At 38.2% G+C, this 12,867-nt stretch overlaps 1 protein-coding gene across 5 annotated transcripts in view; it reads left to right on the forward strand.

The window, feature by feature from the left end:
- cntn5 (contactin 5) overlaps window positions 1–12,867 on the forward strand; it is a 347,671-nt gene that overhangs the window by 204,695 nt on the left and 130,109 nt on the right. For all 5 annotated transcript variants that reach the window (XM_089135349.1, XM_089135350.1, XM_089135353.1 and 2 more), the window contains 2 exons: window positions 1,748–1,871; window positions 2,716–2,891. In XM_089135349.1, the coding sequence (XP_088991475.1) occupies window positions 1,748–1,871; window positions 2,716–2,891 (300 nt within the window). The remainder of the gene's footprint in view (window positions 1–1,747; window positions 1,872–2,715; window positions 2,892–12,867) is intronic.

Consider the following 12,867-nt stretch of genomic DNA (forward strand, 5'->3'; position numbering starts at 1 on the left):
TTTAAAGTAGGCGAATTGGGACGCAGCAAAGGATTACGATTTGTGGGTCATATTTTGATTTCCGATTTTTATCTATAAACAGATCAAGGACAATCGGATAACAACATTGTTTTTCGTTTTTCGTTTTTGAATATCAGAAGGAAAAAAACGAATAATCGGTTGTTTTCCGTTTTTTTTTTTTTCCTTTCAAAAAGAAAATTTGTTGGTAGCAAAGTACACGGACCGTCCGAGCTTGCTCTGGCCGTCGCAACTCTGTCGTCATTATGTTAAGCCTGCCCGCCGACTCTATACACAATGTGATTGGTCCGTCCGGAGTTCTGTTTTTACAGCTAAAACGTCAATGGAGTGTTGCTAGACTAAATGATTTTTTGCTGCTGAGGGTGCGTCTAGATTTATAGACTAGTATACTATGTATGTCAAACCATGCATTACACATGTCCCATGTGTTTGTTATACAATTTGAGATTTAATATTGGTCCCAGTGTTCAGCATAAACTCACTCTGCACCGACGGAGCACATCTCCTGAGTGTTACTAATTGGAAGGACTCTCAGTAATTCTCCTGAGATATGTTATCGAGTTCACCCTGGGGGCTGAATATATGAGACAGTTAACAGGATTTCTAATGTGGACCGTCTGCCGTGTAGATCCAACTGGTAGAATGAGCTAAAACTCTTTTGCATTGTTAAAACTTAATTTGTCCGACATGCATAGCCTATATATAGAACACATATCCAAATTCATTACCCTACATTGGTGTCGTGTAAATACTGTATGTAGTGCACATCAACACTATGGCATGATTTCCATGGGGAAGCATGGTTTTTATATTCATTAGCTGAGGTCAATTAAAAATCCATGGCGTAAACAAATTGCTTTTTTTTGTAATATGTGTTTTAGTTTGTATGCATTGTTTATAATTTTTTTTTGAGGAATAGCAACAAAGTTTGTCCAATATGTGACTTATTTAGCTGGTTTATGAGACAAGACTACATTTCCAATAATTCTCTGTGGTAGCCCAATCATGATTAAACACACAGATTAAAGCATCATTTGCACCCTTAATTACTCTTTTTCCATTTTTATTTTTGTCGGGAAGTTAATAACAGAGAATGAAATATGAACTTGCCCAGCAAGTTCTGATTATACGGCTGTAATTTTATATCGAGTTACATGATTACTGAACACATAAGTTGGAACTTCCCGGGAGGACTTGAGGCAGAAGTGTCTTTCTCAAGGAAACAGGGTTTGAACCCACAGACTACTTGCATATCTTGTTCTTGTACTATGTATGATCTGGGTTCTGGGTTCCGCTCCCCAGCTCCGCGAAGCAAGAGAGATTGGCCGACCGAAGAACACTATATGATCAGCCAATCAGTCATTTAAGTGCTTTCAAACCATTCAAGTGCAATAAGACTCGAAAGAGAACTCTAAAAAGAGGCTTTCTGTGTGCATGCTTCGGGTGTGTATTCACAGAAAGCCACTTCACAGACAGCATGCCAATACTGAATTGAGTTCTCTTTTGTGTCTTATTGTGCTCGATCGAACACAATTACAAAAGTTCCTGTTATTGACGAGTCTCATTGTAAGCAAAATGAGTTAAATGAGTTTAACTCAATGAGACTTCAAATAAAATGCAGATTTGAGAAGAAATGTATAGTGTGTGTCATTAATATGTTGGATTAATTTTGCTTATGCATGAAATAATATGCATTTTTGCCTTTTTTTTTCCTTCCATCTGACCCCAGAGAGCGAGGAGTTTGGTCCGGTGTTTATTCAGGAGCCAGATGATGCAATCTTCTCCCTGGATTCAGACGATAAGAAAGTGATAATGAATTGTGAAGCCAGAGGAAACCCTGTTCCGACCTACAGGTACGGTTTACTAATTTCATTATCATGGATAAGGTTTTATTAAACGGATAATAAATGACATTTTAATTTCTCTGGAGCTTTACTGTGAATCCTTATTATCCTGTAAGTGACATTTATGTTAGACTAATGCTAATGACGCAAATGTTGGACTTTCCTCATGTGGATTCCTAATCAGAATTGATATAATGTGCTAGAATCATCATATCACTCAATACTCTCCAAACATATTCTACAGTCTCACAGAAGTTCGAACCTTTAGGAAACTGGAAGATTTTCTGTATTATAGGCCTATGCATAAATAAATAAATAAATAAATACGGGTGTTAGCGAGTTGAATAATGCACTCCGTGCTTTACTGAGTTCTCAGACACTGGAGTGGTTTTTGAGTTCTGGGTCGTAATTTAGATCGATACTCATGCTTGAGATATAAAGACGCATCAGGTTGTATGCTAACATGCTCTTTAACTATAATGTGTATATGTGGCTGCAATTAGTTGTAACAACTACAAATTTGTTGAGGTAACCTAAATATCCAACTAAACTTAAGTTAACTAAACGTAAAATTTTAAGTCAAGCGAAGTGAAACAATACATTATTTCTTATTCTGATGTTGAATTTTAAATTATTGCTGTAAATATTTATCACAGTTTATTCTATCAACAGAAAGGAAAATGTTCAGGAAAATGTTGCATAAATACACAATCAGTAAAAATTCTTATATAGAAGCGTTTTCTGCATAGTGGTCATGAATTAGTTGCCTCAGTGTATAATATTTATGTATTTGTTTATCCCTCAGAATCTAATAATTTAATCAGTTTTTCTAATTAAGTCATTGTTTTTGCAGTTGGCTGGTCAACGGAACAAATGTGGACACTGAAGCAGATTTCCGCTACAGTTTGATTGATGGGAACTTAATAATACACAATGCGAGTGAGGCTATTGATTTTGGAAGATACCAGTGCAGAGCTGAAAACAGCATTGGCATCGTCCTGAGTCGAGATGCCCTCCTGCAGTTTGCCTGTGAGTAATTGAATGCATTTTAAATGGTATTCAGTGTTATTTTAGCATGGAGATACTCAGTTTTTATGGGTATTAATAGTTATTATTATTATTTTATGTTTTCATTTAAATTTGATCTAAAGTTTTAATCATTTTGTTGTTGTTGTTGTTTTCATATGAATTGTATCAGTTTTTTTCTTTTTAGTACATCACGTGAAATGAAAACGAGATGTTTTTTTTCTGGTTCTAGTTTTAGTTAAATGAGCATTTCACTTTAAATAAAAAAAAATAAATAAAAAAAAAAAATGGTGATAATTTAGTCACCCCCATGTCATCCAAGATATCCATGTCTTTCTTTCTTCAGTTGAAAAGAAATTAAGGTTTTTGATGAAAACATTACAGCATTTTTATCCATATAATGCACTCCAAACGATTCAAGGTCCAAACGACACTTTCAATACAAACTGCAAACTGTTCAAAGAGCTTTAAACGATTCCAGATGATTAATAAGGGTCTTATCTAGTGAAACGATCAGTCATTTAAAACATAAAGAAAAAAGTTTTATAAGCACAAATGCTCACCTTGCTCTGTTCTGTGTTCAGCGTTCGTGACTCTCCTGTTCAAACTCGTTCATCAAAATGAACAAATCTTTTTTTCGAGTCATGACTCGAAGGGTCCTAGATAAGACCCTTATTCATCATCTGGTGTCGTTTAAAGCCCTTTGAAGCTGCACTGAAACTCTCATTTGGACCTTGAACCGTTTGGTTCCCATTGAAGTCCATTATATGGAGAAAATCCTGGAATGTTTTCATCAAAAACCTTAATTTCTTTTCGACTGAAGAAAGAAAGACGTGGACATCTTGGATGACATGGGGGTGAGTAAATTATCAGCAAGTTTTTTTGTTTTGTTTTTGTTTTTTTAAAGTGAACAAGTCCTTTAACTACCTGAAATTATTTGGGCTGAATTAAATAGAGCCAACTCTTTTCATCTATTTGATTCAGCATTGATCTGGTGTGCGTTTCCCGTACACGGATGTATACTGTAACTCAAGTCTTGACCACCATAGTACATAGCAGCGTTGTGGAAACATTAGGCATTAGAGTTAAACGTTTGTTTTTATTTCCTATATTTCATATTGATATTATGCCCAACCGGAATACCCAAATACCTAAGATTGCCTCCTACTAATGTTACTAATTGAAAGTAAATGCAGTTAAAGGTTTTCATTCCCATGATGTTTTGCTCCTTTCCTTTAAATGTCCCCCCAAAGTTGTCTCCATTACATGGGAAAGTGCCCTTAACGCTTTGCTTCATGAATCAAGAGCAAAAAACGCATTTCTTTTCACTAGTAATCCCTTGGCTTCCCTCCAAAATATCATCACAAGCCATGGAAGCATGCAGCGTGGAGCTAGAGGCGCAATTGCTTGCTGGAAAACACATTGTTAGTTTTGCTTACAGTTTCCCCAAGAGCGATGGCCATAATAGCCTTATTGGCGTACCCCACGGGATTGTGTACTTCGCTATTCACTGCCCATGGTGTTTTTTTTTTTTGTAGAAAAACGAACACTTAGTGTACGTTTGATGTAACATTCTTACGGGCAGTAAATGTATTCTAGCTGTGGTTAGGAAGCCTGCTTTTCACTTCCCAAACAGTAACATTGAAGAGGTGTACGCTCATGTTCTCTCGCCTACATGAAGAATGGATTCCGCCTTGCATTTTCTGCTCGCTTTCCATCAAAAAGAACACTGCAAACAAGATCCTAAAGTTATCCGGTCTTTTCTTTGAGTCTCCATATTAGCTGCCAGCCCGCATGAACACACTGTTCAGTTCGTTTTGTCTTTTTTTTTTTTTTTTTCTGTCGTCCTTGTCCATCGCTTGGCTATAACCTTGCTCCAGTCATTGTGTGCCCATTCTGAAGGCCTGTCGGAGAGACAAAGGAAAGCTCCTGGCAGCAGACATTGGGATGCAGTGCTTTTCCCAGGCCTCCACATAACAAATGGCCACCATTCATCACCCTGTTGGACACCCAAGGATCTTTCACTCTTATTGGCAGGGGGCAATCTCATGAGTCTGTCATGGTGCTGCGTCCATGCGCAATGAGGTTCCGATAAAATGAATTAACCATTATTGCACCTTGCCACCAAAGCCAAAGTGAAATGCTGTTCACAATCTATTTTACTTCCACTCGCTTATGTATTAGCAAGTGAAACAGTACATTCAATGAGAAAAATGATTTTCTTCAATGAGAATGGATTGGATCGTCAAAAGTGGGACTTAGATGAAAAATAAAAAGCCATATTTTGGAATAACTGATGAATCATTCATGCATAGTAACACTAAGACGATGCAAACAGGTCACTGTTATTCATGATGACCAAGCCGATTTTCTCACTCATTACTGAGTAATAAAAAGTTTGTTTTTCATGGCAATAGTACGGAGTCCCCCTAGTCCCACTTTGGCAAAAAAAAAAAAAAAAATGATACTATCTCGTGGCCTCAAGATACTAACTCGTGGCCTCAAGATAGTAACTCGTAGCCTCAAGATACTAACTCGTGGCCTCAAGATAGTAACTCGTAGCCTCAAGATTGTAACTCGTGGCCTCAAGATACTAACTCGTGGCCTCAAGATAGAAGCTCGTGGCCTCAAGATAGTAACTCCTGGCCTCAAGATACTATCTCATGGCCTTAAGATACTAACTCGTGGCCTCAAGATACTATTTCATGGTCGTGGCCTCAAGATACTAACTCTATCTTGAGACCATGAAATAGTATCTTGATACTGTGGCCCCAAGATACTAACTCTATCTTGAGACCATGAAATAGTATCTTGATACTAACTCTATCTTGAGACCATGAAATACTATCTTGAGGCCACGAGTTAGTATATTGAGGCCACGAGATAGTATCTTGAGGCCACGAGTTACTATCTTGAGGCCACGAGTTACTCTCTTGAGGCCACCAGTTAGTATCTTGAGGCTACGAGTTAGTATCTTGAGGCCACGAGTTAGTATCTTGAGGGCATGAGTTAGTATCTTGAGGCCACAAGTTAGTATCTTGAGGCCACGAGTTAGTATCTTGAGGCCACGAGTTAGTATCTTGAGGCCACGAGTTAGTATATTGAGGCCACGAGTTAGTATCTTGAGGCCACGAGTTACTATCTTGAGGCCACAAGATAGTTATAATTATTTTTTTTTTTTTTTGCCAAAGTGGGACTAGGGGGGCTCCGTACAAAAGTATAGTTGGTTATCAGTTTGTATGTAGTTTTTAAAAGTTTGCATGGACATTTTCCAAAAGCATTGTAAGATAACTACAGTTTAAAGTTCTGTCAGTATTTTAACACAGCTAAACAATATGGTGTTTCCAGAAATCATATTTGCTCCGTTGTTAGAAGCATAATTTCTTCTTAGTATGACATGTAGACTTAAAAATTGAAAAGCAAAATAAGCAGTACACTGTTGTTTTTCTTCATTTCCAGATGTTTCCAGAGATCAAATTATTAAAGTATTCCTCTGATACTGTGTTCATTATTTACAGCAATTATCTGGGTTGAATAGATGAATTAGCAAAAGTCATCACTCACCAGCTGATGACGTTGGAACACTTTCCTACTTCATTTTATGCTGGGGTGCCAGACAGATATATTCTGCCAAAATATAATCAAGATAATCTTGTTTAGGGTCGTTAGTCATGTCAAGAAGCAAAAGCGAACACAGGGTACATGTATTAATAAATAAACATGAACCCTAAAATGTTGCAAGAGTAGACTCTAAGAAAACCAAACCACTATGATTCAATATGCAAATATTTTAGTAGGCTATATTCAACATGACAGAGTACCAATTTCATCACACCACACATCACCATTGGAGTAATAGGAAAAATAAACATACACAACCTCAACATGAACAAAACAACAAGGTAACGCAGGTTTCATTCATTTCAAAACCTTCTTCACGCAGTTCACATGGTCTTATGGTGTGTTCACACCGAACGTGAATAGAGCGTCAAATACGCGTCTATTGCGTCTAGTTAGACGCTTGAACATTTTGAACCAACTCGCGCATCTGCGTCACTCGCGAATAAAAAAAAAACAACACTATTTCTTTCTGGCATACGTTTCCGTCATGTCTGAAATAAGATATTGCTGCTCTGTACTTGTTGTGGAAGTCCCAAATACGGAGGAAAGCCAAACGCCGACGTGTCTGGGTTCACAGCACCATCCAGAGGCGAACGCAACTCTGTGAATTTCACCGTCTTCTCAGGAACTGCGCCTGGATGACAGCCGTTTCCAGCGCTATTTAAAAATGACGATGCCCAGTTTAATAACCTGCTAGCTAGTGGACACCTGTAACGATGAGGCAAGGACGAATCCAAATGCAGTCACTAATTTTAATAATAAATTTCAAACAAAAGGGTTATCAAAGGAAAATAAAGAAACTCAGAAACAGGAAAACTCAGAACAAAGCTACATTCAAACAACGACCGACACCCAACAACTGAAGCACAGAGGTTTAAATACACATACAAACAAGGTAAACAAGGGAACAAGGAGCGTGGCTAATCAGAAACACCTGGGGGAACTCATCAACAAGAAAAACTACAAAGGACTACAAAACATGGCACGGAACAGGAAATAATTAAATTCCACACAAGACAGGAATCGTGACAACACCAACTATAGGCTATCCGTCTCAGATCAGGGGCAGTTTCATAAAATAACGTCAACACCAATAAATATACAGCATATATCGTTTTTGCTGTGATTTAATTACAATAAATGTATGAAAAACATGCCGAAACAAATTACTTATGTTGATTTGTTTAGACTCTGAATTTTAGTAGGCCTATCCCAGACAGCAAACTGACATTGAATCAACGTGGAAATGACATCTCTCATGACATTGAAACAACGTTGATTTTGCTCATCGAATTAACGTTGAACCAACGTCAGACGCGGCATTCTTCAAAGCTAAATGAAAATCGAAAATTGTTTTGCTTTCATAACGTTGAATCAACGCGTTGATTTCAAGTTGATTTTGCGTTAGTTTTGAAAGAATGACGCGTCTGACGTTGGTTCAACGTTAATTCGATGAGCAAAACAATGTCAGATCAACGTTGTTTCAATGTCATATTTCCACATTGATTCAATGTCAGTTTGCTATCTGGGATGTCTGTTTTGTCAGTCCTGTCCATAAAATTATAAGAGGCAAAAGATGTTTACAATGCTGATTTTCTGAATGGAGTTTGGATCTGTAGCTGCTCAATATACCTAGTAAAATATATAGCAACATCTATTTAAAATACATGTATTGTAAAGGCACATAAATGTAGCCTATTTTAAAATACATTACTGGACGTATCGATTAGCTCTTCATTGATTGGCAGGCGCAACAATGTGTCATGCGAATCTTCCACTCGAGTTCAAATTTTTCATCTTGCGCAGAAGACGTTCGTTGTAAAACGCGTAGCCCAATTCGCGTCATTCGCAACGCCCCGCGCAATTGATGCGTCTATTCGCGTCTTTGCATTGACTTTGTATGTAATCTACTCGCGCAAACGATTAAATTCGTATTCAGTGTGAACACACCATTAGTTTGGAAGGATTTTGCGAAAAGAGGACTTCAGAGAAACAGTCAAAGTCGTTTGAGTCCATCAATGTTTCCACAGTGTATCAAAGGGCAGCATATAAACCACAAAGTCCCACAATAACAGCTCTTGAGTTTATATATCCTTTTACTCACGCTCCACGACTTCACACGAGTTAACGGTCAACTCCGGCTTCTCTCAGGTACTTCAGATACTCGAACTGTAGTCTATCTAGGTGACTGGAACGTCCACAACAGTGCGTTGCTTTTTTCAGTTACCACGACAAACGGCCAGCAAATCCATGAGCACGTCGTTTAGATCCAGGATTCAGATTACATATCCATCCATCGACGTAATCAACTTCCCGTAGGCTGAATAAAGATGAACCTAGTTTGTTCTTCCCACCATTCACTCTTTTCAACTAGTTAACGCCTACGTCATCCTATATCCTGTACTCCAACACATTCTCATCCTAGGGCGTCATTTTGACAATGCGTATACATCCAACGCACATGGCACCCTTTTGCGTCAATATAACATGCTTCGGTTATGGGTAGGTTTAGGTCTTGGGTAGGGTTAGGGTTAGACCACTAGGAGACGCCTTCTGGCCCATATATATCTGCATCTCATATTGACGCTAAAGGCTGCCATGTGCGTTGGATGTATACGCATTGTCAAAAGCGTCAGTATATGATGCCTTGGGATGAGAACGGGCTGGGTATTCCCAAACCGGATTGACAAAACCGCCATGTTTGTTGCTCATCGGTTAATCATTTATTTGCGTGCATCCTTACAACATCAAGTGTTCTAATGTTCCAATGTGGTACGAATGACGGCTGTGCGACAAAGCTCCTACACTTTCGGAAAACAGTCATGTTAGCTAGTTAGTTTCTCCAACAATGCATCATACCATTGTAGTTAAGTAGCATATTACATCCTTATTTTGGAAACACTCCCCTGATCAGGATTCACTCTGAATATTTTAGAATTTCTCTTCAAAATTCAAGAACAGAGCAATCTGAAGTGCACTTAAAAGCCGCAAGAGCTGATTTCTGCTGGCAGCTACTGCTGTGCAATTTTAAAATGATTAAAGGAAATGATTCCCCGTGTGGAGTGCATCGGTTGAGGTCTCGGTTCATGAAATGCAAACAGCTTTATTGGCCAGCCAGCGGTAGGGGAACATTTAGCTCGGATCTCTTTGTTTGCTGTCTTTGATTGAGGAAGCCGGGCATGAGTTTTCCCAGAGATGGTCAACTGGGCCGTTTTGGAGAGGGGGGCCTAGTCTATGAACCCGGCCATGGATGTCACAGCCCTCTCTTGGTAAGAGACCTCTCACAACTCTTGCCAGGGAAACCGGTTGGTGTGCACAGAGTATCCACAGTTCCCCTGGAGATTTAGAAATGTATTTTTATTAAAGCAAGAGGGGGAGAAAAACAGAAAAACACTAGTCTGTATTCCTTTCACAGTTGTACCCCCTAAAGCATTCCCTGTTGGGCCTTTTTTTCTGTCTCTTTGTTTTGAGAAGCAGAACTCCCTGGTTCAAGTTAGTTATCAGACCACGCTTTGAAGGCTGAAGGCAGAGGGGAGTGTCTCTGATCTCACTCCCTTCTGAGATCCAGCCTTCTCTCAGCAGACCCCTCCAAAGTGGAAGAATGTGACTTAGGTATCATGGCTTGAAAGAATAAGCCTGTGGATATATACATAGGGCAGAACTACACTCGGTTTGACCACAGAAAGCAGGGCCAACAGGAACTGCCTTCTCTTGAACTAGAAAAAGTCTAAATTTGAGGGAGTTAGACCGGTGCTTTTCTATTTAAAGGCCCTGATGCCATAGTAGCTCCTGAGCACCCTTCACAATTGAATCACACTAGGTATCACAGACCTAGACTTGACGGGGTAGCCGCAAGCCCACACGATTCCAAGAACACAAAGCCATTTGGGACAAAGTTACGTTTGATAATGATACAACTGACCTTAGATGAAAAGGTATGAAAATGTTATTTCACAATTAGAGTGACCGAAATTATTACGGTTATCAATATTATCAGTTTAATATTGGAAACCAACAAACCACAAATTGAATTATCAACACTATCAGACACGGCACTAGGACAGTTTACTTGGGCCGGGGGTGCATTTATATTTCTTAGGGGAGCCAGCATTCGAAATGAAATTGTGTTCTGCTTAGGTTGGTGGTTGGGTCCTTCTCAGCTGAAATCACGTTAACAATAATGTTTACAACAACTGATTAATATGTACTGCATCTTCAAATAAAGTTTTTACCTAAAAAGTTTTATGAATAAACCGCATTTTTTAAGAGAAGGGCTGATTAAAAATTGATTTTAATTGTTTTATCTGGTCTGTGAATAATTCTAGATACCTAAGTTGTTTAAAAATGTTTAGAACAACCTATTAAAATGTACAACAGTACATAAAAATGCAGTCCGATTTTCATATTGGTTCCAACAAAAGTTGCAGACAGGCTGAATGAAATTGACTACTTCACCATAAATGTATTAACAGGCGATGATGTCATTTGTTTTTAGTTGACTTGAGTAACTTGACCTCAGAGCAGAAATGAACTTGAGCATTTCCTGTAAACCTAATCACTGCTGTTAACTTTACCCAAAAATACATTCAGTCCCATTCATTAAATGCTTCACTCCGTCTGGCACAGTTGTGCATGTTTTGACATTTCTGACGGAAAATCGGTTTTGAATCACTAATGGATTGTAAATTGGTAAGTTGGATAAAGGGAAAAAACATGTTTAGGACATTAAATGGAGAGAATGTTCTTCATATATATATATATATATATATAAATCAAACCCTAACCATTTACTTATTCTGAGTCTGGTATGGAAAGATGACCATATTTAAACTGTATGCACTTTTACTGAGGGTATAACTAGGTCGTGGAAGTGTACATGTCGCCCAAGATAGACTTTGCTGAAGCTTTAATCACACATTATTACAATATTGAGTTAAGTTATAGAAATAATTAATAAATTAATTAATAACTTTTTTGTTGACTAACAAAATAGCCTAACTCATTTAAAGAATATACAGAACAATCATAAAGAATAAAGAAACATTTTCAACCAACATCTAGATTTTTTTTATGATTCAATCCAAATACCAATGTGAAAAGTATGTGTAAACAAATGTTTATATGACTTTTTTTTTGTATTTAGTGTTATTTGATAACAACGCATTCTCACCCCAAGGCGTCACCTTTGACCATGCTTCAATATTTGACGTTTTAGGCGCCCTTTAGCGTCACAAACATGACGCGATCCTACGGCGTCATCTAACTGACGCTAAAGGAAAGCGTCAGTTAGAGGACGCGGTTAGGTTTAGGTGTGGGGTGGGGGTAGGGTACACGCGATCCTAGGGCGTCATCTTGCTGACGCTAAAGGGCGCCTAAAGCGTCAGATATTGAAGCATGTCCAAATGCTTCCCAAGGCGTCAGTTAAGTGACGCCTTGGGGGTGAGAATGGGCTGTTGATAAACACCATTTGTTCTAAAAAATTAAACCATTCATATAATAAAGTTTCTAGAATTATTCACAATAACAAAACGGTGTATATTCATTACCACATACTGCCAATGTTACTTATTGTAATGTCTGTTTGAGGACCAGCAAATATTATATATTATATTTCCATATTGCACTTTATGTTGCCTTTTGTAAAAATTAAACACTCGAATGGCAGTCCGATCAATAAAGATGCATGAAGCTTACATACCCCAAAAAAGGTCATGTATTGTCTTAGATTGCCACACAATTATTGAAATGAGTGCATCAGTTCTTGCAGATTCTTATCTTATCTCCCATCCTCCCTTATAGTTGAGAACAGATGAATATCGATTTACCCAACAAAGGTCTCATTTTACCATGCAAGTTGAAGGGTCAGGAAAATACGAGATGGAAAAAAAAAGAAAGAAACCCAGTCAACAGATTTTTATCTTCTCCACCCCGACTTCTATCAAAGGGTTCCATTATCGTTATGAGGCCCATTTTTTTATGACGCTCATCACAAGAATCCAGTTTTCCTGTAAATGATGCCAATTTTAACAGGACCGGCTGCCCTCATAATTTACCACCTGTTACATTAGCGAGCGAAGAAAGAAAGAAAGTGGGAGAAAAAAAAAATCCCACTCTTGTGTTTCTTGAGCCTATAGATGTCTAAAGATATGTCATTTGTCACATCTTTTCCTTTGACCATGTAGGAACAACAAAAGAAAATCTATTTTCCCATTTAGACTACAGTGGAGAGTATTGATTAGTTATAATTCATATGTCTAGAGTAAATTGACGAGGGCCAGGGTTAACACGCTGATATGGAGAACAAGAAGGCGGCAGTGACAGCGCCTGATAAATCAATAATCTGCTCTGTTACAATGGG

The sequence above is a fragment of the Pimephales promelas genome, chromosome 10 (genome assembly GCF_988280905.1).
Source record: "Pimephales promelas chromosome 10, fPimPro1.hap1.1, whole genome shotgun sequence".
NCBI lineage: Eukaryota > Metazoa > Chordata > Actinopteri > Cypriniformes > Leuciscidae > Pimephales > Pimephales promelas.